Genomic DNA, 22,758 nt, shown 5'->3' on the forward strand with positions numbered 1-22,758 from the left:
TTCTGCGCAGTCTCGTTGTGAGTCTGCTGTGTGCCCGGGTCAGTTCCCCAGGGCCGGGCTGGGAGATAGAAGAGCGCTCGAGTTTCTCCTAAACCATCAACCACCAAGTATTTATTAAGCGCTTACTGTGAGCCAGGCACCGTGCCAACCCAACAGTCCCGCTCCCCTCCCGTCTAACAATGGAGGCCATCATTTACGTAGCGCTTTAAGGTTTGCAAAGCGCCTTACAGGAGTCCTTCTAACTCCACGAGGGAGGGGCCGTTGCTATCTCTCTTTAACAAACGGGAGAACCGGGGCAGAAGTTGTGTCTGCCTTTAGATTCGAACTCAGAACTTGTCCAGCCTCGTATATTGTGGTCAAGCTGCCACTGCAATGGGGCGGGGCAATATAGGAAAAAACCATAAGGGGACGCAATCAAGCAGGGAACTGGGGTGGGAGGGCCTAATGGTCATCCCAAGGGGGTACAGGGGAATGCATTCCGTTGAATCTGGAAGAGGTCTTTGTGAGTAGAGCCAGCCAGTGCCTGGGCGCTGGGGGATGGCCGAGGCCTGCCCCGGAGGGGAGAGCCCGCTGCAGTGGGGACGCCTGGCACTCAGTTTGAACCCCAAACCCACAATCACCAAGCAAGCCCTTGGAGATATTCAGACCTGGGCTCCTTTCCCTACCCAGTGCTCGGAGGGGGCCGCTTCTGTAAAATGGGGATAATTTCTGCCTTTCCCAATGATAAGGTGGATGGACACAGAATCTCCTGGGCAATCACTTCCCTCTCCACACCCCTCCCCCCCCCCCCCCTTTCCAAGCCTCTTCAGGGATGACTGCTGTTGGACATGGGGAAAACAGCACAGATGTAAGGAAACTAAGTTTTTATTAAGGCATAAGACAGTATCTTTAAAAATATCGTTTAAGAATCTGTTGGCAGATCCCAATTCATAAGATTATAATCTAAAAATTCATTTGTAAAAAACCTTTTGGAACTCAGTTCTCATGGGAACTAAATTATACATGGTGAGGTTCCCAGGCCAGCCCAACAAAACCTCTTTATAACTCATATTTTAGTTATTAATGAACAGTATTAACCTAAGTCTTTTTCCAGGGAAAGCACATATTCCCTTGAAAGTCTAATTCTGCAAAGTTGAAATGCATTTCACATTAGCTTTTATATTCAAAACTAATTTTTTCCTTTGTTCATTTACAGAAGCATTGATTCCACAGCACAATCTTTTAAGATGCTGTGCTAAATGCTAGGTGCCACCAGTTCCAAAACAATACTGTAGGCTGCCAAAAGATTTGCCCAATGTTAATTGCTAACTTATAGTAATGGGTGCATTTCTTGAATAACAGTTAAAAACCTCTCCCATCAAAGTGAAGCCAGTTAAAAGGCAAGATAACATGTTGAAAATCTTGCATGAAAAAGGGCCCTATTCGGGGCCAGAAGCCCTTGATTCAAGTTGAAAGCTCTTCTACATATTCAAAGGGGGAGACCCCACACCCCATATCAGCTATTTTATCCTCTGGGGAGTTGCTACTATCTGAAAAAAAGACCAATCCAAAAAAAGCTGGACTTCCTCCAGGAGGAGCATCTGGTCTCGACAAGAGGATGGCACCCAAATTGTCAAGCATCTACATTCCTAAGCCAAGTGTGAAAACCAGAATGGAATGAGTTCAAGGGCTTTTTCCAAGAGCCTCACTAAATGGGATGCCATTGGTCACACAGCTCTTTCTAAATCAAAGGGGCTGCTGAGGCTGGGGGAGGGTAGAGAGTGGATCCCATGAGCTAGAACTTGAGCCAAATGAGCCAAAACAGGTCACCAAGAATCTAAAAAGCCTGGGGAACATTTGCCCCATCACTCATTCTTCTTTGGGGGAAACCAGATCCGAGGAGTTTATTTGAGGTTCTTGACCAAGTCAATTAAGCAGCAGGGCTAAAATGCCAGTCTTCCATTAAAGCTGGCTGGGGTGCCTGCAGATTTGGCAGCAAAGGAGCTGCCAGCAAAATGAGGGCAGGGAGAGAAGGGCCACTTAAGAATGGGTTGGTCTGCCCTTCACACTGAGGGAGTAAAGGTCTATTAAGTATATGGGTCCATATCCCTAGGGCAGAGGTCCCCAGAGGAGCTAAGACCTTTACGGGCAAAGAATGGATATTATTCGGATCAGCAATGGTGCCTACAAAGATATTTTACAGAGCAGAACGTGTACACTGACTGAATCAATCATCAAAGTTCTCACTTTCATACTGAACAACCTTTAGCACACAATAAGTACTTATGAGTCAAAAAGCAAATGGACAACATTCTCTAACGTTATAGAGTTATAGAAATATACACAATGAGAATCAACCTAATATTTTTCCTATTACTAACAGACATTCTGCTTGCCAAGTACTTCACCAGTTTTTTACATCTCTCTAGGGTGGGTTGCCTTGAATTTTTTCTCGTAATTAAAAATGTTACCTAATAGTTTATTTTATCTGCTTAGCAAATCCAGACTTTTCTTAAATTTCTCCAAAATAAATAAGAATGTTTCTCAAAGGGAGAAGAGTTTGAAACAAAAAGACAGACACTATCTGCCTTCCTTCCTGTCTTTCCACGTGGGAATGGGCACGAATTATCTTTTCATGTCTGAGACTGTCACATGCTCTCTGTCAAATTTGCCCATTTTTCTTCTGCCACAAGGGAAGGTAAAGCCACCTGGGGCCCCCATTACTGAGAATGCCTGTGTTTATTTCTTGTTCACCAAAACAGCTTTCGATGCACAAAAATCACTGTCTCAGACAGTGAATGCACGGTATTGTCAGCAGGATCCAAGCTCTAGAAGAAGCTGGTGCTCAAGGTTCACCTGTATTAACCCTTAACTGATGGCTCCTCTGGACAATCCATTCAGTGGGTGGATTGGGAAAATCTGTTGCAAAAACAAATCTTTGGCTACGCAGGAAAGGTCCTCCGAGCTTAAGTGCCCTGGGAGCTTGTCCTTAGGGTAACACATTACCCAGAGATACAATAACTACCAACCATCTTCAAAGGAGAACAGTCTGGGCAGAAAACAGACTTAATTTAAGGTAATCCACTGCCATGAGTTTTAGAACATCCATGTTTATGGTCTCCCAGAAACAAGTTTTTGAAGACATAGTGGACAAATTACAGAATGGCGAAGATCCCTTTGAAGGGGAGGAGCCTTGGTGCAGTGAGCCTCCATCTCTTGCAGAGATAGGCCCCAAATGGCAGCGGCTGGCTTGGTGAGCAGTAGAAAGAAAGCAGGAAGCAGTTTATAAAAGTCACTGGTGAGGGCAGAGTGTCTCTCCAAACTTAATCCTGTTGTCTAGCAGGTCTTACCGATGAGAAAACGCTCTCTGAAAACTTCGTTTCTGGCCTCTGTTTTGAAACTTGTCATTCCTATTGAAGCCCCCACCACCACGGCCACCACGGCCGCCACCTCCGCCCCAGCCGCCGCGGCCACCTCCACCCCGGCCGCCGCCGTGCCTCTGGTTCCGGAAGTTAGAGAAGCCTCTGCCTTCATCAGGCTGTTGCTCCAGCTCAGGTCTCTCGGTGGCCACAGAAAGCTGCCAGCGCCTCGAGTCCTGCCATTGGTCCTGGGGAAACAAGATATGTTTCTAGGCACTGTCTGAAGAAAAGCCAGCACCTCTCAGCCTCCCAAAGAATGCCTGCCTCTACTAGAGGTCCAACCCCCAGCTGAGCTCACTTTCCCTGGCTTCCACGAGCACCTGATGGACTATACAAACCGTTCTGATCACAAAAGCACGATGGGAAACTGCCCTCCATTTACTTTGGAAAAGGACCCTTCATTCCCAAGCCATTTGGCTGGATCCAAAGGCCACATTTGTCCTCACTATGCCCTCAACCAGCCTGATCAGAAGGCAAGATGACAATACCTGGAATGTCTTTACTTCTGCAGCAGGGACATCAAAACAAACGCCCTGAAAAGGAAGGAACATGATGAAGCATTTCATAAAAGAATCTTTGAGAAAGACTGGGTAGCCTCAGACTGGCATTCCACAGTCCAGAGCTCATCCCTGTGCCATACACGAAGAGCTGAGATCACCATCCAAAAGATAGGGCGTGAGCCGAAAACACAGGGCTGACTTCTAATGTGGAGCTTCTCCCTAAAGCCATTCCCAAGGTGTGAGCGGCCCTACAAACGTATCTCACTCATATCACAGAGAGCCTGTATGGAGATACACTAACAGCAATGGGAGTCCCCAGGCCAGTGTCACAGGTTTGCGAAAGAATTCACAGTTCCAGTCTTCAAGTGAGGTTTGGTATAAATAGGTTTATTTTCTCTGAGAAGCTCTTTGTCTCAGTGGGCTAGTTCCTGATTAGGAAGTTAGCAAAGACTGGGGTACATAGTTTTGATTTTATTTAACTTTCTATAGCCTGAACTAATTTCCAGATCAATTGAAAGTGGGAGTTTCTCCCCAAGTGGGAGGGTGAGGAGAGGTTGAGGTTCAGGAGGGGATCATTTTAGGAATTTTCCCAGAGGGGTTGAGACTCTGGGTTTTTCTAACTCAACCCTCCCCACCCCCAACACAGATCAGGGGGACACAAGAGTCCTATTATATCACTTGGACTATACCACATGAATGGGATCTTCCATCTAATCAGGATTCTACCAAAAGCTTCAGGAAGAAATATCCTATTGTCCTATTAACTCGTATGAAAGATATCGAGAAGGACGAGTCAAGGGGCCCAAGCTCAAAGCACAGTTCCTGATACCTGGTACCCTGCTGACCCCAGTTAAGTCCCTCAGGCTGTATAATGAGGGGTGGACTCTGGCCTAGAGCTCCAGGACCCTTCAGCTACTTTTGTCTTCCTAAGAAGAGCTAGAAAGGAAAGGCAGGCTTTCTTTTCCAATAAAAGATTATACAGGTCATAAAATTCACCCTGATACAAAGAGGTCAAATGCTGCTCTAAACTCCAATCCACAGAAGACCCTCCAGTGCTGGAATCTTTACAAACTGCTAACTAGAGTTGATCTGATCTTACAAGAAGATGTTTTGGGCCAGAACCTGAAACGAGGTACTAAGTAGAACTAATTAGTACAATGCTTGTGTTTACACCTTTACTCATCGGAGTTCACAAGTTTGCCAGATTCACAAAGTAAACTTTGTAACTTTGTGAATTCACACCTCCCTTAAAGCTCTTTGGGCCAGAGAGCACCATGGGAGAAAACCCATAATCCCATTCTCTCAGAAGAGTCAGATATAAGGCCATTGAAGAAAGATCTATTCCAGAATATTTTCCATTTGGTAGCAGAAGAGAGTTCAGCTGGATTGGAGAAGAGCACTCTGGTGCAGACACAGAGCACTTTGGGATATTTCAGCGGAATTACGCCAGAAGCCCTCTCTCCAAGGCAAGAAAGAATATTTTCCATTTGGCTGGCTGTCATTTTGGTGGATACACTGGAAAAAAGTGATGTTATGTGTAAAAGACAGGTCATACAGGTATCAAAAACAATAGATGTATGACCTGTCTTTTACACATAACATCACTTTTTTCCAGCGTATCCACCAAAATTCCTCATTGAAGACTTCTGGGAAGATATATACAAGAATCTGATCAGGTAAGAAGATACAAAGTAATCAGTCCCTGGGACAGAAGAATCTATATCAATGTAATAGTGATCAAATCAAATATAACAATTAGTTAGCAGTTTGTAAAGATTCCAACACTCCAGTTTCAGTGTTTTTACTTTGGTCTTAAATGTTCTTAGCATGCATCAACCCAAGCACAGCACCCCCAACTCTCCCCTCCATTGCCTTTTCTTGTTCCTATCCTGGTCAGGGGGACCCGGGCTGAGGCTTCTCACATCTCCCAGCTCCTGGGGGCCTCCGTCCATAGGAGAGAAGGCCTATACCCTCCCCATGAGCAGCACTCCCCACCCAAAGATGTCCACCTTGTCATCAGTCCCAGCCTTACCATTTTCCCCTTGAGGAAGGTCATCCGGGTCACTTTGTCATCGATCTCTTCCCCAAGCTGCTCTTTCAATCCTCTCCAGGCATAGCCAATGTTATGCATCTCGATGGAGCACTGCAAGACCATTGTCACAAAGCCCTGGCAGGGAACAGAAACAGTTAGGACCCGAAGGAGTGACTGTCCTATTCCCAGAGGGCACTGCAAGCAGCAACTCTCCCCCAAAATGAAAGCCGGCCTTAGCTTATTAGCAGAGTGACTGAATCACATGCACCTGAATGGTGGTTTTTAAAAAAGAAATGCACACATGGCAGCTAAATGGCGCCACAATGGGTCAGCACTGCCTGGAGTCAGGAGGATCCGAGTTCAAATCTGCCTTCAGACATTTAATGCTTACTAGCTGTGTGACCTTGAGTAACTCACTTAAGCCCAACTGCCTCATGCAAAAAAAAAAAAAAAAAGAAAAAGAAAAAGAAAAAAAATGCACAGGAATGCTTTACTTGTGAGACAGAAAGCACAGGGAGTGATCCCTGGACACCCTCCCACCACCTCAAAGATGGAAATCACAACTTCAGGCATCTCACCACATCAGAGTTGATGAGGGAACGCTGTTCGACAGTGGTCGCCCCTGAGATGTGGGCTAAGGCCGCAGCCAGTGCTTCCACGGCCCCCTTCTCATCAATCAGCTTCTGAGCAGTCTGTCTGAAGTTGTTAATGGCCGCAGGAGGCACCGAATCCAAAAACCTATGAATTTATCAACAGCAGATTGTTTTCAGGAAAGACTCCAAATGTTCAGCACCCCAGGAAGATTTTAAAGCTGAGATCTAGAATTATACAAGGCTGCTATTTGTCTTGTACCAAGCCATCTCAGCCAATCAGTGTTCTGACACGGATTCGATCATTCTTGTCGCCATTTAAGAGATGAGGAAACTGAGGGCTTGAGCACACTAGTAACAACTGTTTATAGAGGAAGAGGGAGTAAAGGATGAGGTGAGCTCAAGAACCAAGTCTTTCTAGATTTCAAAGGCAGCTCTTTCCTCTCCCTGCCCCCACAGCTTCCAGGGGATGCCTGAAGCTAAAGCACTCTCACTTTCTAATCCCAGGGTGGCTGAATAACACAAGTGTGGCAGCTTGAAGCCACTGACTCCTGAGGGACTATGCTCCCCTTTGCCAGTCCCGCCTCCTGGCACACCTGGCAGCCATGTGCCCTTAGCTGTTAGTAAAGTAATGATCCACAGAATACTTCACCTTGAAGAGACCTCCAGGGATCTGCTTAAGCCAGGGTTATAAATGGATAATCACAGCTCTCCTCTTCCCTGTTGGGCAAAAGCCTCCTTCACCCACAACTGTGCTCCTGTCACAGACTCCCTGCTAAACTAGGGGACAATCGGTACTTACCACTAATCTAACATACGAGGCTCCCATGAGCTATCTGGGTGTCAACTCTAAAACTGGCAAAGTCTTTAAGCCTTAACAATAAAATGGTAGATTGACATTTTTAGTAACTGGTCCCCAGCAAGGCAGGAGAGGGGCATAGAGACATTCAGAGATTATAGGCAAGTACACACAAATGGATTGGAGCAGGAGGAGGTTGGACCAGGGGACTCCTGCCTCCAAGCCACCCCCCAGCACATGCCCTCACTTTTTCCTGGCTTGGGGGCTCAGCCAGAGACTAAGGACCTGAGGCAGCCGCTCTGTGTCTCCTCCCCAGAAGGAGCCAATTCTTGGGATGGTCTGACTCTCTATCCACTAAGTCATCATTCCAAACTATTCAAGAACCATTTGATTTCCCCTCCAGCTAACTGCTTTTATTTGTCTTTGTAAAAACAACAGATTCATTTCTCCAAATCCTCCCTTACAACAAAGACTATTGAGGACAATTAACCCCAGACAACCAAGCAATGCCATGTGATCACTGTGACAACATCCACATCCCCAAGCCCGTACACACCTGATGGCGTCTTTGCTGGATGCTTTAATGATTTCAGAAGCACTGGGAACACCCACCCGTTTGAAAGTGATCCCCTACAAGACAGATCAAAAGAGACACAGTGTTAACTTTCCATTGTGGACATCACCTAAAGAAGCTAAGATGAGAACTCCTGTCTCAATTGTTTCCCACAAAACACAAATGTCAAGATGTGCCCATCATCACCACAACCCAGAAAACAGCCTCCCACTTTAAGATGACTATTTTGTAGTTGTGAATCCAAATGCCTAAGCTGCTGGCAAAACAGAAAACCAAAGTTCTTCCGACTGCCTCTAGATCACAGGATGACAAAAGACTCATTCATTCCGCTAACCATCAGCTTTTGGGGATCCTGCCCGAGGGCAGGGAGGGATGGGAAGCTGACCGAGGTGTCCAAGGAGGACTTCTGGGACATTCAGGAGCCCAAGAGAAGGCATGTGCGCCTGCACTCACCGCCTGCCGCTCCACTTGTGCCAGCTGGTGCTGTTCCTTCTTCTGATAAAAGCAAATGCAGATCCCAGTCCGTCCAGCTCGACCTGTACGCCCCGAACGATGAATGTAGGACTCTACATCCTAGGACAACAAAATGGAGAAGTGACATTTGGAAAAAAAGGAAAAAAAATCTCCCAAGATCAGCCCACAGAGAACCAGCAGATGAAGAGAAAATGGCATCTTAATTAGGTAATCCCAAAAGCATGAATAAGAAAAATCAACTTGAAAAATCAACTGTTTTGCAAATACTCAAATCACTTGAGTTTAATGACATTATTTTCTATCAAAGAAAATAAAAATAAACATTTTTTAGGTCAAAGAATTTATTTTAAGACTATTGATTTATTCCCTGAGACAGTTACTATCACACCAAAGTAAATTTTCTAACTTGTAAGGGTTTATGAACTTGCTTTTAAAGTAACTAATACAGACGCCAACTATCAAGGGACTAAAACTAGAAATCAGTCTTAGTGAGATTAGATTTAGACCAGGATCTTACACCACATGAGAATTCAATGAGAAACAGCTGATATATGCAAGGTCACCTTATGAACAAATTAGAGGAACCTTTCACAGACATGGAAAATTCTCGAACAAACAAGGGAACAGATGCTCACAGGTCACAAAAATGGACAATTCGGATTTTATAAAATGGAATGGTTTTTACAAATAAAATCAATGCAGTTAAAATGAGAAGTTAAGCAGTTAACTAAGAAAATCTTTGCAGCAATTTTCTGAGAGGTCTCATTTCTAAAATAGACAGGGAACAGATATGATGTCCCAAAAGCCTCTTGTAGCATCTGAGGGTAATGATTCATTTTAGATCCTTACTCAATCAGCCTAAATTAATTTGATAGAATATCAAGGTTCTGTATATAAGGTCCTAGGGCTGTGAAGTGCAGATACTAAGTTCACCTGCTTTACTATAGGAAGTTAGCTAAAAAGACCCTCCACCTCTGTTTTTGCCTTGTCATTGTGAGCGTACCCAACATGGCATAGATCACAACTACAGGGAAAGTCCCCCAAAATAATTTTGTACTTCCAGATAACCATTCTAAGACCACTTAGATCACTGACTGTGACAGCTTATAACATTTCCTTCTGCCCAAATTAAGGAAATCTATCCATCTTATGTAGACGTAATTCCTCATTTCACTCAACTTGTGACCAAACTGACACATTATTTTGTTATTCAGTGGAATTATTATGTATTTGATATAGCTGGTATGGAATGACTGGACATCAAGTCCTGTAAAAACTGGGACCTGGAAGAAGGAAGCATCTCAACTTGTGAGGAAGGTCTGAAGTCCACTTCATTACTAGAGATTACAGATCCTTTAATAAAGTGCCATTGGCTCATCCCTTTGCTTATTGTAATTTTAATCTCCACATACCCTGCATAATAGAGTTATTTCCCAAGGAGTAAGCAGCCAAACGATACAAAATAGTTCTGAAGAGAAAAGCTAGCTATCTGCAACAATTTAGAAAAAATAAAACCGAGTATCCTACAACCCATCAAATTGGAAAAGATTTAAAAAAAAAATTTGTTGGTAGCCCTGAGGAAGGTTAAGACAAGTAATGCTAACACAGCATTAGAGAAGCTGTGAACTGGTCCATCCATCTAGAAAACCATTTGAAAATGCCCCCCAAAAATCATCCAAAAATTTGTGACCATGCATACCCTGTTGCCCCAGTCTTATCACTGGTAGGCATATGTCATAAAAAGATCTAAAGAAAGAAAGCCCTTATAAGGCATATAAAAAAGTATCATGGAAACTAAAGATGTGCTCATCATTTGAGAATTGTTGAATAAATGGAATATTACTACATGGTAAAAGAAAAAGGGGGATGCTGAGAAATTTGGAAAAACCAGGATGACAATGCAGAAGGAAGACAATCATTTCCACATTGTGACCATGTTAAAACCCGGCCAATAAAAATGAACACCCACAATGCAGTGGACCAAGGACAGCTTTTCCCCACTCCTCACCAGAGAGGAGAGGGAGCAAAGGTGCAGAATGACACAGGCATTTGAGGAGGTGACCAATGCCTAACTGTGCTAGGGATCCTCAAGGGAGTCTTTCTGCAGGAGGAAGAGGGGCACAAAAGCAGTCAAGAAAGAAAGCACCAAACAAGGCAGGCAAGTTTAGAAAGGGAGAAATGAGTAGGACAGCTCTGGGATGAGCCAATGACCAGGATCAACCTAATGCCCATGATTACATCTCATTGTTGCTCCTCTTTGCCTTTTCTATTTGTACAGAGGAAATGTTCTCACTGTTCAGAAAAGGGAAACCTGCAAATTGGTTCTTACCTTGGGAGGAGAACTCTGGATAACCAGGTCAACCTCGGGAATGTCCAAGCCCCGAGCAGCCACATTGGTGGCCACCAGGACACCAAATTTGCCATTCCGGAAACCCTGAAGGGTAATTTCTCTTTGTTTCTGTGGAATATCTCCATGCAATGACTGTGCATCCTGCCAAGGCAATAGACATGGTTTACGTAAAGAACCAAAGGATTTGAACTGCCAAATTTAAATAGCCGATTTCTTTATATGGAACCCCCACAGTAACTGGGCCCACCAGTTTCTGTCTGAAAATTAGAGAAAACCCGTGCTACTTATAGCCACACACTCAAACAGGCCCCATGTGAGGAGAGAAGCAAACTAACCCAAGTGGAACAGAAAGAGCCCATGGTCTGGAACCTGCGGAACCAGGCGCAAGTTCTGTGGCCCTGATCTTCTGTGGGTCCCCCAACTCTAACACATGACTCCATGAAGGATAGTGTCTGCTTTTGGTCACAAACATCTCTACATTTCCTACATGAGCAGTGATGATGGTAGGGAGGAAACAAAGCAGCCTGATATCGGGGACCCCCACAGGGGTTTCTACATTCGCTTATTCCTGCTCAGTCATGTGGCATTGGAAACTCCCCTCCACTTCCCAGGCTGGGGAGCGATTCCTACCTGCTTTATTGACTCATTCAGGGAGAGTTCCTGAGCCTCCTTCTTAGTCTCACAGAAGATGATGGTTCGTCCGTGACTCCCACTGTAGACCTGGATGACATCGCCAATGACTGCTGCCCTCTGAGACCAGTGGCAATTGATGGCCAAATGCTTGGAGGAGAAGGAAAAGGGGATCAATGCCTTGTCTGAAGAGATCCAGAAGCCAATAACTAGTCACAGGGAGCTGAGCAGTCTGACATTAGATTGAGCATGAGGACAGCGGACTGACTGTCTTACATCACTCTGTGCATCCCTCACATTGAGCACTGAGCCTGGCACATTGTGAATGATGGATAAATGCAACTGAATGACTGGCACAGTGCTACTCCCTGTTCTTGAAGAAAAAAAAATCCTTGTGCTGCATCGATTAGCCGGTACCCTCAGTCTATTAAATATCATGGGACCCAACTAAGGAAATGGGAGGGAAGAAAGTCGAGTCAGAGCAGGCATTTTTAGGCCTCTTTGGGTCTAGGACCCCCGGGGGACCATCTGAAGAAGCCTACACATTCTTGTTGAAGATGCAGTTATACAATATGGAAAATACAAGTTCCCAGACCTCAGCTTCCATACGTGGTTGGGTGGACAATGAGACAAAGGGAACTTAAGCCCCAGAAATTACAGAGGGCACTATATGAGCTTTCTGGCGACTGGCAGAGCCCCCTCCTACTGTCTGGCTGGACAAGGCAACGCACTTGGTCAGCATGGCTGGCACTGGAAGGGGGAGCCCCAGGGCTTCTTCAGGATCTTCGGCATTGTCCAGACTCAGATCAATGGGGCAAAATGACTAATCTGGGCAAAGGCGCCTGAGGACAAGCTATGCTGGGGCTTTCCTCCTGCTCGCTTGCTGAACTGAAATAATCTACTTTAATTTTCTCCTATTTTTTTCCTCTACTTAATCCCTCCTCATTATGCTGACACTGGCTTGGCACAAATCCTGTCTCTGACCCTTCCTCGCTAGATTGTTGGGCCTCAGCTCCCTCATCCCAATGCCTCCCAGGTTCATCATGGGGACCAAGCAAGATGCTAGAAAGCCCATCAGTTGCGGCAACAAAGACGTCACAGGAGATAAATACAAAAATGAGTAAAAGCGCCATTACAGCCACCACTCCTCTGGGACTCACCTGACCATCCTTTCTGATCTCTTCCCTCCCCATTTGTGATAAGAGTCCATATCTCAGATCTCCAGGGAAGAATGTCTTACTAATGGCTACTGCCCTAGCTGCCCTCACAGCCACTGGGTAATGAGTACAATGCAAAACCAAGTCAAGGGAGAAATACAAGCAGCAGAGAAGCCACAGAGAGTTAGCAAACAATAGCTTCTGAGACTTAGTCAAATGCTAAGAACTTCAATGGGATTTAGATTGCGGAGCCGAACACAAGAAGATCTTTTTATTTCTGTTTTCAAGATAGGCTCTGTCCGTCCTTGTCATCTCCAACTCCTCCAAGTCAAGGAGCAGCAGCCCCTGATCACTCACCTCCACGGTCACGGCGGCCTTCTGCGTCTTCTTCCCAATGAGGTCAACTTGCTCATAAGTAGATTTCATGTATTTCTTAGCAACATCGTACACCCAGTGAGGACAAGTGGCAGAAAAGAGCAACGTCTGGGGGTTGTCTTCCGAATCTTTAAAAAAGAAAAATTGCATCACTCTCTAAGGATGAAAAGGAAAAGGGCAGGTGAAAAAGCAAGAGCAAGAAGACGCTTTGGAAATGTTGCAGTCCAATCTCGTCTCTTAAAAGATGGAGGAAAGCAGCCCCCACCCACGGGCCAGCAGCCCCTATGACAAAGGGGAGCATGGCACCCCAGCTAAGGACCCCAAACTACACCTCTGGGGCTGATGGAGAGGCAGCCCACTTTTCCTCCCTGATCTGGTTTCTGCGCTATCCGCTAGTCCACCCTCTCCCCCATTATAACAGGCTCTTGCATTTACCAGCGCTTACTTACCTTTCTTATACGCCACCGTTAAAATTTCTTCCACCTGCTCAGCAAAGCCCATGTCCAGCATCTGGTCCACTTCGTCCAGCACAACATGCTGCACCTTGGTGAGGTCGAGACGGCCATTCTGCAGATGGTCCTTGATGCGCCCCGGAGTGCCCACCAGGATATCAATGCCCCGCCGAATGAGATCAACTGTCAAGGAACCAGAGGAGGCAGTTGTTCCCAGGGTTCCTTTTGCCTCGTGCTTCCCCCCACCACAGGATCCCAGGCAGGCACAAGAGTCACCGCTTCGCCTCCGTCCCTCCGCCACTGGTACTCACTCTGGCCATTATAGGGCGTTCCCCCATAGAAACAGGCCACTGTCAACTTCCTGGTGATGTCGCTGAAGTCTTTGCTGACTTGGATTGACAGCTCCCTGGTTGGGGCCAGGACCAGGATCTAGGCAAGAAGACTCAGGTCGAAGCCCATCACGACAGCCGTGCCCAAGGAACCCAAAGCACAACAGGCCCCAGTCACCCCCATCCCATGCTCCCTCTTCTGTGGCAGCAGATCACGTTTCTCCCTCCCACCCCCCTCCAGACCCAGACAGGTAGGGAGGGGGACTGCCATGACTTCGAGAAGGGGGAAAGGAATAAGCACTAATTAAGCACCAAAACTGCCTGGCCCTGAGATAAACATTTTACAAGTATCCTCTCCTGGGACCAACTCGACCACCCTTCCATTATCCCCATTTGGCAGATGAAAAATTGGAGGCAAACAGCACTTTGGCCTTTTGCCCAGGGTCCCCCAGCTACTAAATGTCTGAGGCTGGTACTGAGCCAAGCTGTGCCTGACTCCAGGCTGCAGCTAATCCACCCCACGGATGCAGTGACCCCTAGTCCTTGAAGCCAAGAAGAGGAGCAGCAGCCCGAGGCCCTGACAGCCGTTCAGAGACTCATGGTCATCTTTTGAGGAATATATATGGGACAATAGAGATTTCCTGCTGTTAGTAGCAACTGAGAAGTTCCCAGGACAAGGGTCTGGCCAGGCAGCAAGCCTCCGGGGGCCACACTCACCTTTGGTGCACGGCCTCTTGCTCGGGGCTGAGTGTCTCCCTGAAGTTTTTCAATTAAGGGAATGGCAAAAGAGAATGTCTTCCCTGTCCCTGTCCGGGCTTGAGCAATTAGGTCCTTCCCACTGGACACGTGGTGAAATGTCTTTGCTTGTATAGGAAACAGGTAGGTCACCCCGCGGGCTGGGAAAGAATCCAATTCATTTTTTAAATCACCAGGCAATGCACCAGCATAACCCACCAGGACCTTGTGGTCGGCTTCATCCCACTACCTCCACTTCTGCTAAATGACATCAGGCAAGTTCTTTCTCCCAAAATCACCATAGACTTCATATTAAAAATTTCCCCAGCGAAACTTGCTTTCTGACAAGGTAGGCAGCCATGAGTGAGTGGCAGTCTGCATCACTGGAGATATCTAAACCAAGGAGACCAACTCTGCACACCCTCAAGATCCCATGGGCCTTTTCTTCCACACTTTCAGAGTGTGTGCTCTGTTCTGGTCTCCCACAGGGTTTCTGGGGAAATTAGAAAACCTAGGAACAGAGAGCTTGTTTTCTTTGTGAAAAAACCAACATTATACATGAATAGGATAGGATTCCCATAGCAAACAATAAAACTGTTTTATCACCCCCTGCCCCAGATTTCCTGCTCCCTTTAATGTTCTATCTCCCTGTTATAGACTGTCTGCTTCTGAGAAAAGAAACTGTCTTTCTAAGAGGATTTGTATTCCTGGGGCTCATCAGGGGGCGTAGAGGATAATAAATGCTTAACGGAGACTAGCTGACTTATTTTGGTGATTTTTATTGTCCATCGCTAGACTACTATCCAATATTCTACCAGCAACAAATATGTTAACTTGTTTTTTCTACTCCCTTTGTTCTTGTGGGTATAGGAGGGATTTTACTGTTTTAGGAGGATTCCAAATTTAAGGCTACAAGGCCCCTCAGAAATCCACCGAGAAGAAACCAGAGACTAGACAGGAGAAGAGAGTTGGCCATGATAATTTACACCTCCAGAATGCCCAGCATTTTCTACCACCAAGGACTACTGAAACAGACTCCTTTACTGGGACATCTGAGATTTTAAGGGACCTCACCCGAGCCTGACTCCTACTACAGCACCGGAAAAGAGAGACCACCTCATCAATGAAGACTATCCCTTTCTCAACATGACAATTAGTTGCTAATAAAATTACCTTTGAGTAGTTGAATCGTCTCTTCGGAGATAGGGAAATTAGAGAATGCTCCTTCTTTCTGCTCTGCAGATAACTCCTGTTAAATTAAAGAACACTTCAGAAGGAGGATAAATGAAACCAATAGTCTCCAGTAAGAGTAACATAGTCCTTTCCAAAGAAAGTTGCAGAAGAGAGTTCCTCGAAGACAGGCTTCACTTAGGCCATGTGATACATAGATTTTGTTTCATTATCTAATGGGAGAGAAATTATACATCTTCACAAAAGAAAACCTAGAGACTGACAGAGCAAATCACACACACGACAGAAATAAGCTCTTTGATGATATGGATTGTTTTGTCTCCATAGGCCTGGTACACAGTAAATATCTGTAGATTAATTTAATCTGTACTAAAATCTCCAAATATGACAGAACTACTCAAAACCAATCATATGCATAAAAACACCTCAAAGATCATTATTTACCAAACCATAAGTGAATCTACTTTTATCACTGGCAGAAGAGACAAAAAAATCAAGAATTCACTAGAAAATTTGAGATATTTGGACTTTGAAAACTCCACTGAGGATTTTTTTTAAAGCAATTAAGAATTGATTTCCAGGAGACCTATGTTTGATATTTCTGCCTACCTCAAGGCAGAATTATCAATAAAGCAAACAATAATGTTCAATTACCTCTATATGCCAAGAGAGAGAAACAGCCTTTAAACTTCAGGGGATTTATATTCTATCTGGGGAGACAGTATGTCTCACACACACAGACACACACACACTATCTCTCACTCTGATCTCTGAGGAAGAAGGCCCAAGGAGGAAGGCCTGCAGCCATGGGGAGCCCTGGCAGGCCCTTCTGGCTAGGCTGAGGAGCACAAAAAGGGGAATAATGTATAGCTCAACAAGCACAAGATAAGCTGGGAATCGTCAATCGAGAAGTCTGAATTTGATCCCAGAAGCAATAGCCAGTCACTGGAATGATTTGAGCATATGCTCCCAAACCACAAACTCAAATAACTGGAAATAGAAGCTGTCACAAAATAACTTTCTCAAAAATCTGTCAAGCTCCTACCTTCCAGAGATTTCCTTTAAAGGCAAAGCCTGCTTTAGTAGGTTCAAGAACCCAGCCACAACAGAAAGAAGCACAGGACAGGTACCTCTAATACCAGATTACAACAGTCTCTAGGCTTCTTCCATAACCTGTTTTGTACCATATCTGGAGGTCTGGAGAAGCCAATGGACCTCTCCCACAAAATGTTCTCTAAGTAACTGTTAATTTCAGTTAAAGATTTAATGAAAACAAACATGATGTGTTTTTCTCTACCTAAGCACATGGATTCAAAGTTAAGAACCCCAGCTCCAGGACAATGAAGATTGGGGGAAGGGAAGGAAGGAGGAACATGCATCTGAGACTCAAGTTAATTCTCCTCAGATAAATCTTATCCCTAGAAAATGCCTGAAATGTAGCAAATCCAAGTCCAAACATACCTCGGTGTCTTCAGCTTTTGAATCTTTCTTATTTGCCTTCTTTTCATCTTTTTTAGGGTTCTCCAACTCTTGATCTTCATCATCATCTTCATCCTCATCGTCATCTTCATCCTCCTCTTCCTCCTCCTCATCATCACCTTTTAACTGTTTTGCAGGTCCAGCTTGCAACTGGGATTTTAATCCTTTAGAACTAAGAGTATGGCTTTGTAATCCTTTATGAAGATGATTTTCCTGAATGAATACATATCAACATATAAATTAATTCCACCTTAAAGTAGGAACCAAAAACATGTAACCAAGCAGCAGCACAATAGTCTTTAAGACCTCAGGGAGAACAGAGGAGAACTCTGGGCAAAGATGCCAGGCTACCCCAATCAGGGAGCAGGGCAAAAGTGCCCCAGGTCCCTAGGATGGTCCTGACACTCAGTTCTGTGATTAAAGGACATCACAGCACCTAGAAGGGCTGGCCTCACTCACAAAACCCATTTGTTGCAATTGTCTTTCCCCTAAACTTCTGATTTCGCAATCACCACTCTTGCAGAGTTCTACTTTGATCCTCCATTACTCTAATTTCAGGGCACAATCTGAGTTAGGGATCAAGAATCCTCAAAGATTCATTCTCCCTGAAGCTCAGATGGGGCAGAAGAAGCTGCCCTGGGCCTGGAGTCAAGAAGATTGCATTTAACTTTTGCCCCAAAAACTTAAGAAACCTTTGACTCTGGGTCGTGGTTCCTCATCCACAGAATGAAAGGGCTGGAGCCAATGGCCACCAAGGTCCCTTCCAACTTTTAATCTCTAGGGAGAATCCTATGATTCTACTGCTTCAATCTCCCTCATTGGCACCCACCTCCTCGCCACAACTGTGACATAGAGATGAATTTGTGCCCTTAAGTCTGATGTCAGCCAACTGCCAGTCTGGTTTTGAGAGATCAAAACCCAGTACACTCACAGAGTGAGGGGATCAGTTCACGTCTGGAACGTTCTCTTCCACTTAACAATTAAGAGAGGCAAGGAGGCAGAAAAAGGGCAGGAAGAGGACAGGCTTCTTCTGGGGCTGCAGTAACAGATACTAACCCCACTCCCCTGCCCACTGAGAATGCCCCCATCACCTGCTCAGCCTCGCTGTTACTGTCACTGGACGACTCCTCCGAGTCAGACTCAGGCGAGTACTTCTGAGGGGGCAGTCCATTGCTCACCGACACCTTCTGTGGCTTTGGCTGTTTGTCTCCTATGTCTCCATTCACTTCTTTCTCCTTTTTGGCCTTTTTGGGTTTTTCAGAAAGCTCCGCTTTGTCTTTGCTCTTTTTGGCTTTAGGGCAGGCCTCCTCCTCCTCCTCTTCCTCCTCCTCCTCCTCCTCCTCTTCCTTCATCTTTTTGGATTTCTCCACAGCCCCCTCCTTGCTCTTTTTGGCCTTTTTGAGTTTTGGGGAGGAATCTTCCTCTTCTTCTGGGGACTGTTCTTTCTTCTTGGCCTTTTTGGGCTTTGGAGAAATGACTTCTTCTGGAGGCTCCTCCCTTTTCATCTTTTTGGGCTTAGGGGAATCAAGTTCCTCAGTCTCCATCTGGGCCTTCTTTTCTGGTTTATCATTTTTTGATTTCTCTTTTTTATCTTTCTACAAAATTCAAAGATGAAATATAGAAGAGATATATATGTTTTTAAACTAAGAAATATTGCCCAAGATCACAGAATTTAAAATTCAAGTACCCCCAGCTCCAAGTTCAAGCACATCCCCATGAATCATGCTGCCTCCCACCATCCCCCACTAATTCTTTTTTGTTGTTGTTTGGTTATTTCACTCATGCTCAACTTTTCATGGCCCCATTTGGGGTTTTCTTGGCAAAGATACTGCAGTGGTTGGTAATTTCTTTCTCCAGCTCATTTTACAGATGAGGAAACTGGATCACAGTTAATATGGGGAAAGGGGGGCACATGAGGAGAAAGAATGAGTCCAGTGGCAATCCAGGTTAAGTGACTTGCCCATGGTCACACAGTTAGTCAGTGTCTGAGGCTGCATTGAACTCAGGTCCTCCTGACTCCAAGGCTGGTGCTCTCACTGAACTACCTAGCTGCCCAAACTTTATATATCTACTCTTTTGAGAAGGAATGGGAAAGAGCCCACTATTCTTTACCACTTTTGATCCAGAAGAGTGCTGGGAAATGAAATAAAATGAAATACATCAGTCCTATTTTCCTACTATTTTATTGCTAATCAAGAGCTGCAAGTGAATCATGTTTGTTCCAGGGATCTGTCTTAGCGAATAGGTAATAACGCCCCAGGGGACAGTGAACTCAACCCTCAAAGACTCACCACATTGTTGCATTTGGTAGGAACAAAGTCACTGATACTGGTAACTGACTTTGACAGAGATTGCTTCCAATCTGATCCTACAACATTGTTTCATCCCAAAAGAGGTATATGGTATCTACACCTTACTCCCAATTTACTACCTGGATCCTGAAGGATAAACCAGCTCTTATACAGAGATGTTTTATACTCTTCACTAAAACAAGACCACAGAATTCCAAATTCTCATGAAATTTCTCCAACCTTCTCCAAGCCATAATCCATGCAGAAAAATGGATCAAATTTCCAACAGTCTTATTATCAACGTGAATCTTTCTGCAATATATTCCACCCCCAACTCTTCTATCATCTCACCTTAGTCGTTGTTCCTACAGGATGCCAAGAGGCATAACAAGGTACACACAAGTAACTAGAAACACTATTGTAAAGATGTTATTTCACTAAAGTTCAAATTCTATAGTAAGAAATGGGCAATCATTTACACAATAACCCTAATCTCTGAGTATATCAGTAGGACAAAAAGTCACACCACTATTTTAAGTGGGAAAAGTATTCACCATAACACACTGTCCTTATCTAAGGCACCTTCTTGAGAAAATCCAGCTGCTTCTAAACAAGATTCCCAGCTCCCCTTTATCCCTGGTCTTTTCCGTCGCAATTAAGATGTTTTAATGGCCCTTTAAATTTTCCTGTATGTGTAGGATCACTGCCTAGGGCATAAGAACCGCTTAATAAATGCACTCTTAACCCCGAGGCCCCTCGGAATCTGCATCCCCAGATGTCAGGACAGTTCTTAAGCAGCAGTAAGTGGTCGGTAGGTGCTCTCTCTCTAACAAGTCTTCCCCTTGCCGGGCGCGCTGCACGCTCGCCCACCGAGCTCCCGGGGCGGGGCACGAGGGGAGCTGGACCCTCCCCCGGCCCCGGGACGGCCGCCCATTGGCCAGCGGCTCTAAGCCGGCACGGTGCCTGTGGAAGCATGTGCGGGTGCAGACCCGGTGCCGGGTCTGCCAAAATGGCACCAGGAGGGGAGGAGGAACCCCTGGTGAGGGGAGGGCGGGGACAGAGGTGGGGAAGGAGGGATGTCCCGCGCTGGGGGCGAGGGGTCCGGGTCTGGCCCGGGCGGGTTCACAACTGCAATGACAGCCGGCATCTGCAAGGCGCTGGATACACTCTGCTTGCTGGAGCCTCGATCTCCACACCCCCGCACCTCGCAGCAGCTAGGAACCTTTTAGGCCCCTGAGACTCGGTTTCTCCCTACGTAACACGGCCACTAAGAGATCGGGGATTTAGGGCCCCGTCGTCTTCCTTGAACTCAGTTTCCTCACAGGTAAAATGCAGATGGAGGGCGGAGACCCCTTCTAGCTGAGGGCAAAGCGAGGCTCGAGGGCGTTAGAAGCCTCCGAGCGCCCTACCCAGCCTTGGGTCCACGTGGAGCCGGCGCCCTGCTGCCCCGCTCCCCGCCAACCGATAGCTCGCTCCCCTCGCCTCGGCCCGAACTCCCTTCCCCCAAGCCCGCACCTTGTGTTTGTGCTTCCGCGTCTGCTCCGTCGCCTCCATGGTCGCCTCCGACTCGCCTTCGGTCCCTGACAGAAGCTTACCGGGCATAGTCCTGTGGCCGCGAGCTCAATCCGCAACGGACAACCGCGTGGAAAGAAAGTGGAGAGCCGGCGACGTCACTTCCGCAAAGGCAGGAAGGAGGAAGTGGGTGTGCACTCCCGGCGAGCACATAAGGGCTCCGAGCCCCCGGAAGTGCTGGGCGAGGCCAGAGCAGCGGGGGCGGAGCCAAAGTCTGAAGCTCCGTGGTACTCCGAGGACTGAACGCCACCTGGTCTCCTGCGTCCACTCTCGGTCCCCTCCTCCCGGCGGCTGGCAGGAGCCCAATAAATGCTGTTCTATTTGAACACCCTGTGCAAAACATAACCCAGGACTGCCAGCGGGGGGGCCGGGATGGAGGCAGGTGCCACCCAAGGGGGCGATCCCGGGAAAGGACCCGGAATTGCGGGGTTTCATTCCGCTCCCTGACATCGCGTCATGGAACTGCAAAGACCCGGGGACCATTTGGTGCGACCCCCTAACCTGACAGGAGAAGCCGCATACTCTGAGCCTTGAACATGCAGCCGCGTTCGTGGAGCCCCATTAAACATCCCCTCCCCCCATATTCTCGTTAATGGGGAGCGCAGCACATGCTCCCGACCTCGCGGGCTTATGCTCGGGGCCGGGCCGCTCCTGACACCAGGACCAGAATCATCTTCCTCAATCTCCGGTTCTCTATTCCTTCCTGACCCCACTTGGGGATTTCTTGACAGAGATCCTGGAGTGTTTGGCTATTTCCTTCTCCAGCTCATTTTACAGACGAGGCAAACCGGGGAAGTGATTTGGCCAGAGCCACGCAGCTAATAAGCCTCCGGGCTTTGATTTGAACTCACAAAAATGAATCTTGGTGACCCCAGGCCTAGCCCTAACCGCTGGGCCACCCTGATGCCCAGGCCTGAGACTCTTATTACCTCTAGGACAAATAATAAACTCCTTACCTGACACACCGGGCCTTCATTTTTGTGGGAGGCTACACAATTCCAGTAGCAAGCCCGCTGGTTTCAGGGTCAGAGAATCTAATAATGGTGGGCCTGACACTTGATAACCTGAGTCTCAGTTTCCTTAAATGGATTGCATTAGATGACATTGAAAATCCCTTCTATTTCACTCTATGATGCTATAACCTAGTGTCAATCTGATATTCCAGCTTTGTGGTACAGCCACAGAGAGCAGAAGCCATTACACTCCATCCTTATCTTGTTTATTTTCCTATTAGTATCAGTAAAAATTGGCCCACTCCTCAGAACACAGTTGTTAAATCTGTCTCATTTCTTGGGGAATCTTTCCAGATTTCCCTTTACTCTTTATGAGAAATAGCTATTTCAAATGGAAATAAACTCCTGGATTACATTCTATTATTCTCATGGCTCCAGGGCGCTAGCCTCTAAGGAAGAACATTCCTGAAAGTTGAATGAATGGACCGCCCTTATCTAACTTTAGAGATTAGTCTATCGCACATCTTCTTTGTGCTTAGTACCCCTAGGACAACTGGTAAAAACAATGGGTCTTTTCAGTCAATTTTTAGTGCTTATGCTAAATATTGGGGATACTAAAAGAGACAAAAGGCAGCGCCTGACATCAAGAAGCTTAAAATCTGATGGGGGAGACAAGCAAACAACTAAAAACAAAGTGAGAAAAGGACAAATAGAAAAAGAGAAGGAAAGGCACTGGATTTAAGGAGAGCTGGGGAGGGCTTTCTTTAGAAAATAGGATTTTAGCTGAGATTTAAGAGAAACCATAGGCGAAAGTAATCAGAGTGAAAAGAGAGCATTTTCAGCAGGGGGACAGCCAAAGAAAATACCAGGAATCAAG

The 22,758-nt window shown here is 46.1% G+C and overlaps 1 protein-coding gene across 1 annotated transcript; it reads right to left on the reverse strand.

Annotated features, from left to right (window-relative positions):
* Positions 1 to 848: 848 nt before the first annotated feature.
* DDX21 (DExD-box helicase 21) lies at positions 849 to 21,119 on the reverse strand. Its single transcript, XM_051982560.1, has 16 exons — positions 20,872 to 21,119; positions 18,157 to 18,660; positions 17,048 to 17,278; positions 15,569 to 15,644; positions 14,378 to 14,556; positions 13,643 to 13,760; positions 13,329 to 13,514; positions 12,862 to 13,007; positions 11,348 to 11,497; positions 10,697 to 10,858; positions 8,347 to 8,466; positions 7,876 to 7,949; positions 6,509 to 6,668; positions 5,931 to 6,065; positions 3,887 to 3,931; positions 849 to 3,586 (listed from the first exon to the last, which is right to left on the reverse strand). Exons 1-16 carry the CDS (start codon positions 20,956 to 20,958, stop codon positions 3,326 to 3,328), a joined length of 2,634 nt encoding a protein of 877 aa, XP_051838520.1. The 5' UTR covers positions 20,959 to 21,119; the 3' UTR covers positions 849 to 3,325.
* Positions 21,120 to 22,758: the final 1,639 nt, after the last annotated feature.

The sequence above is a fragment of the Antechinus flavipes genome, chromosome 2 (assembly GCF_016432865.1).
Source record: "Antechinus flavipes isolate AdamAnt ecotype Samford, QLD, Australia chromosome 2, AdamAnt_v2, whole genome shotgun sequence".
Lineage (NCBI taxonomy): Eukaryota > Metazoa > Chordata > Mammalia > Dasyuromorphia > Dasyuridae > Antechinus > Antechinus flavipes.

Excerpts from the sequence above, each read along its gene's own strand:
- DDX21 (XM_051982560.1), bottom strand. The coding sequence starts at position 20,958 with ATGCCCGGTAAGCTTCTGTCAGGGACCGAAGGCGAGTCGGAGGCGACC. Across the intron at positions 11,498-12,861 it reads AGGCCGCCGTGACCGTGGAG|CATTTGGCCATCAATTGCCA; the intron begins GTGAGTGATCAG and ends TTCTCCTCCAAG. Across the intron at positions 7,950-8,346 it reads CACAAGTGGAGCGGCAGGCG|GGGATCACTTTCAAACGGGT; the intron begins GTGAGTGCAGGC and ends TCTGTCTTGTAG.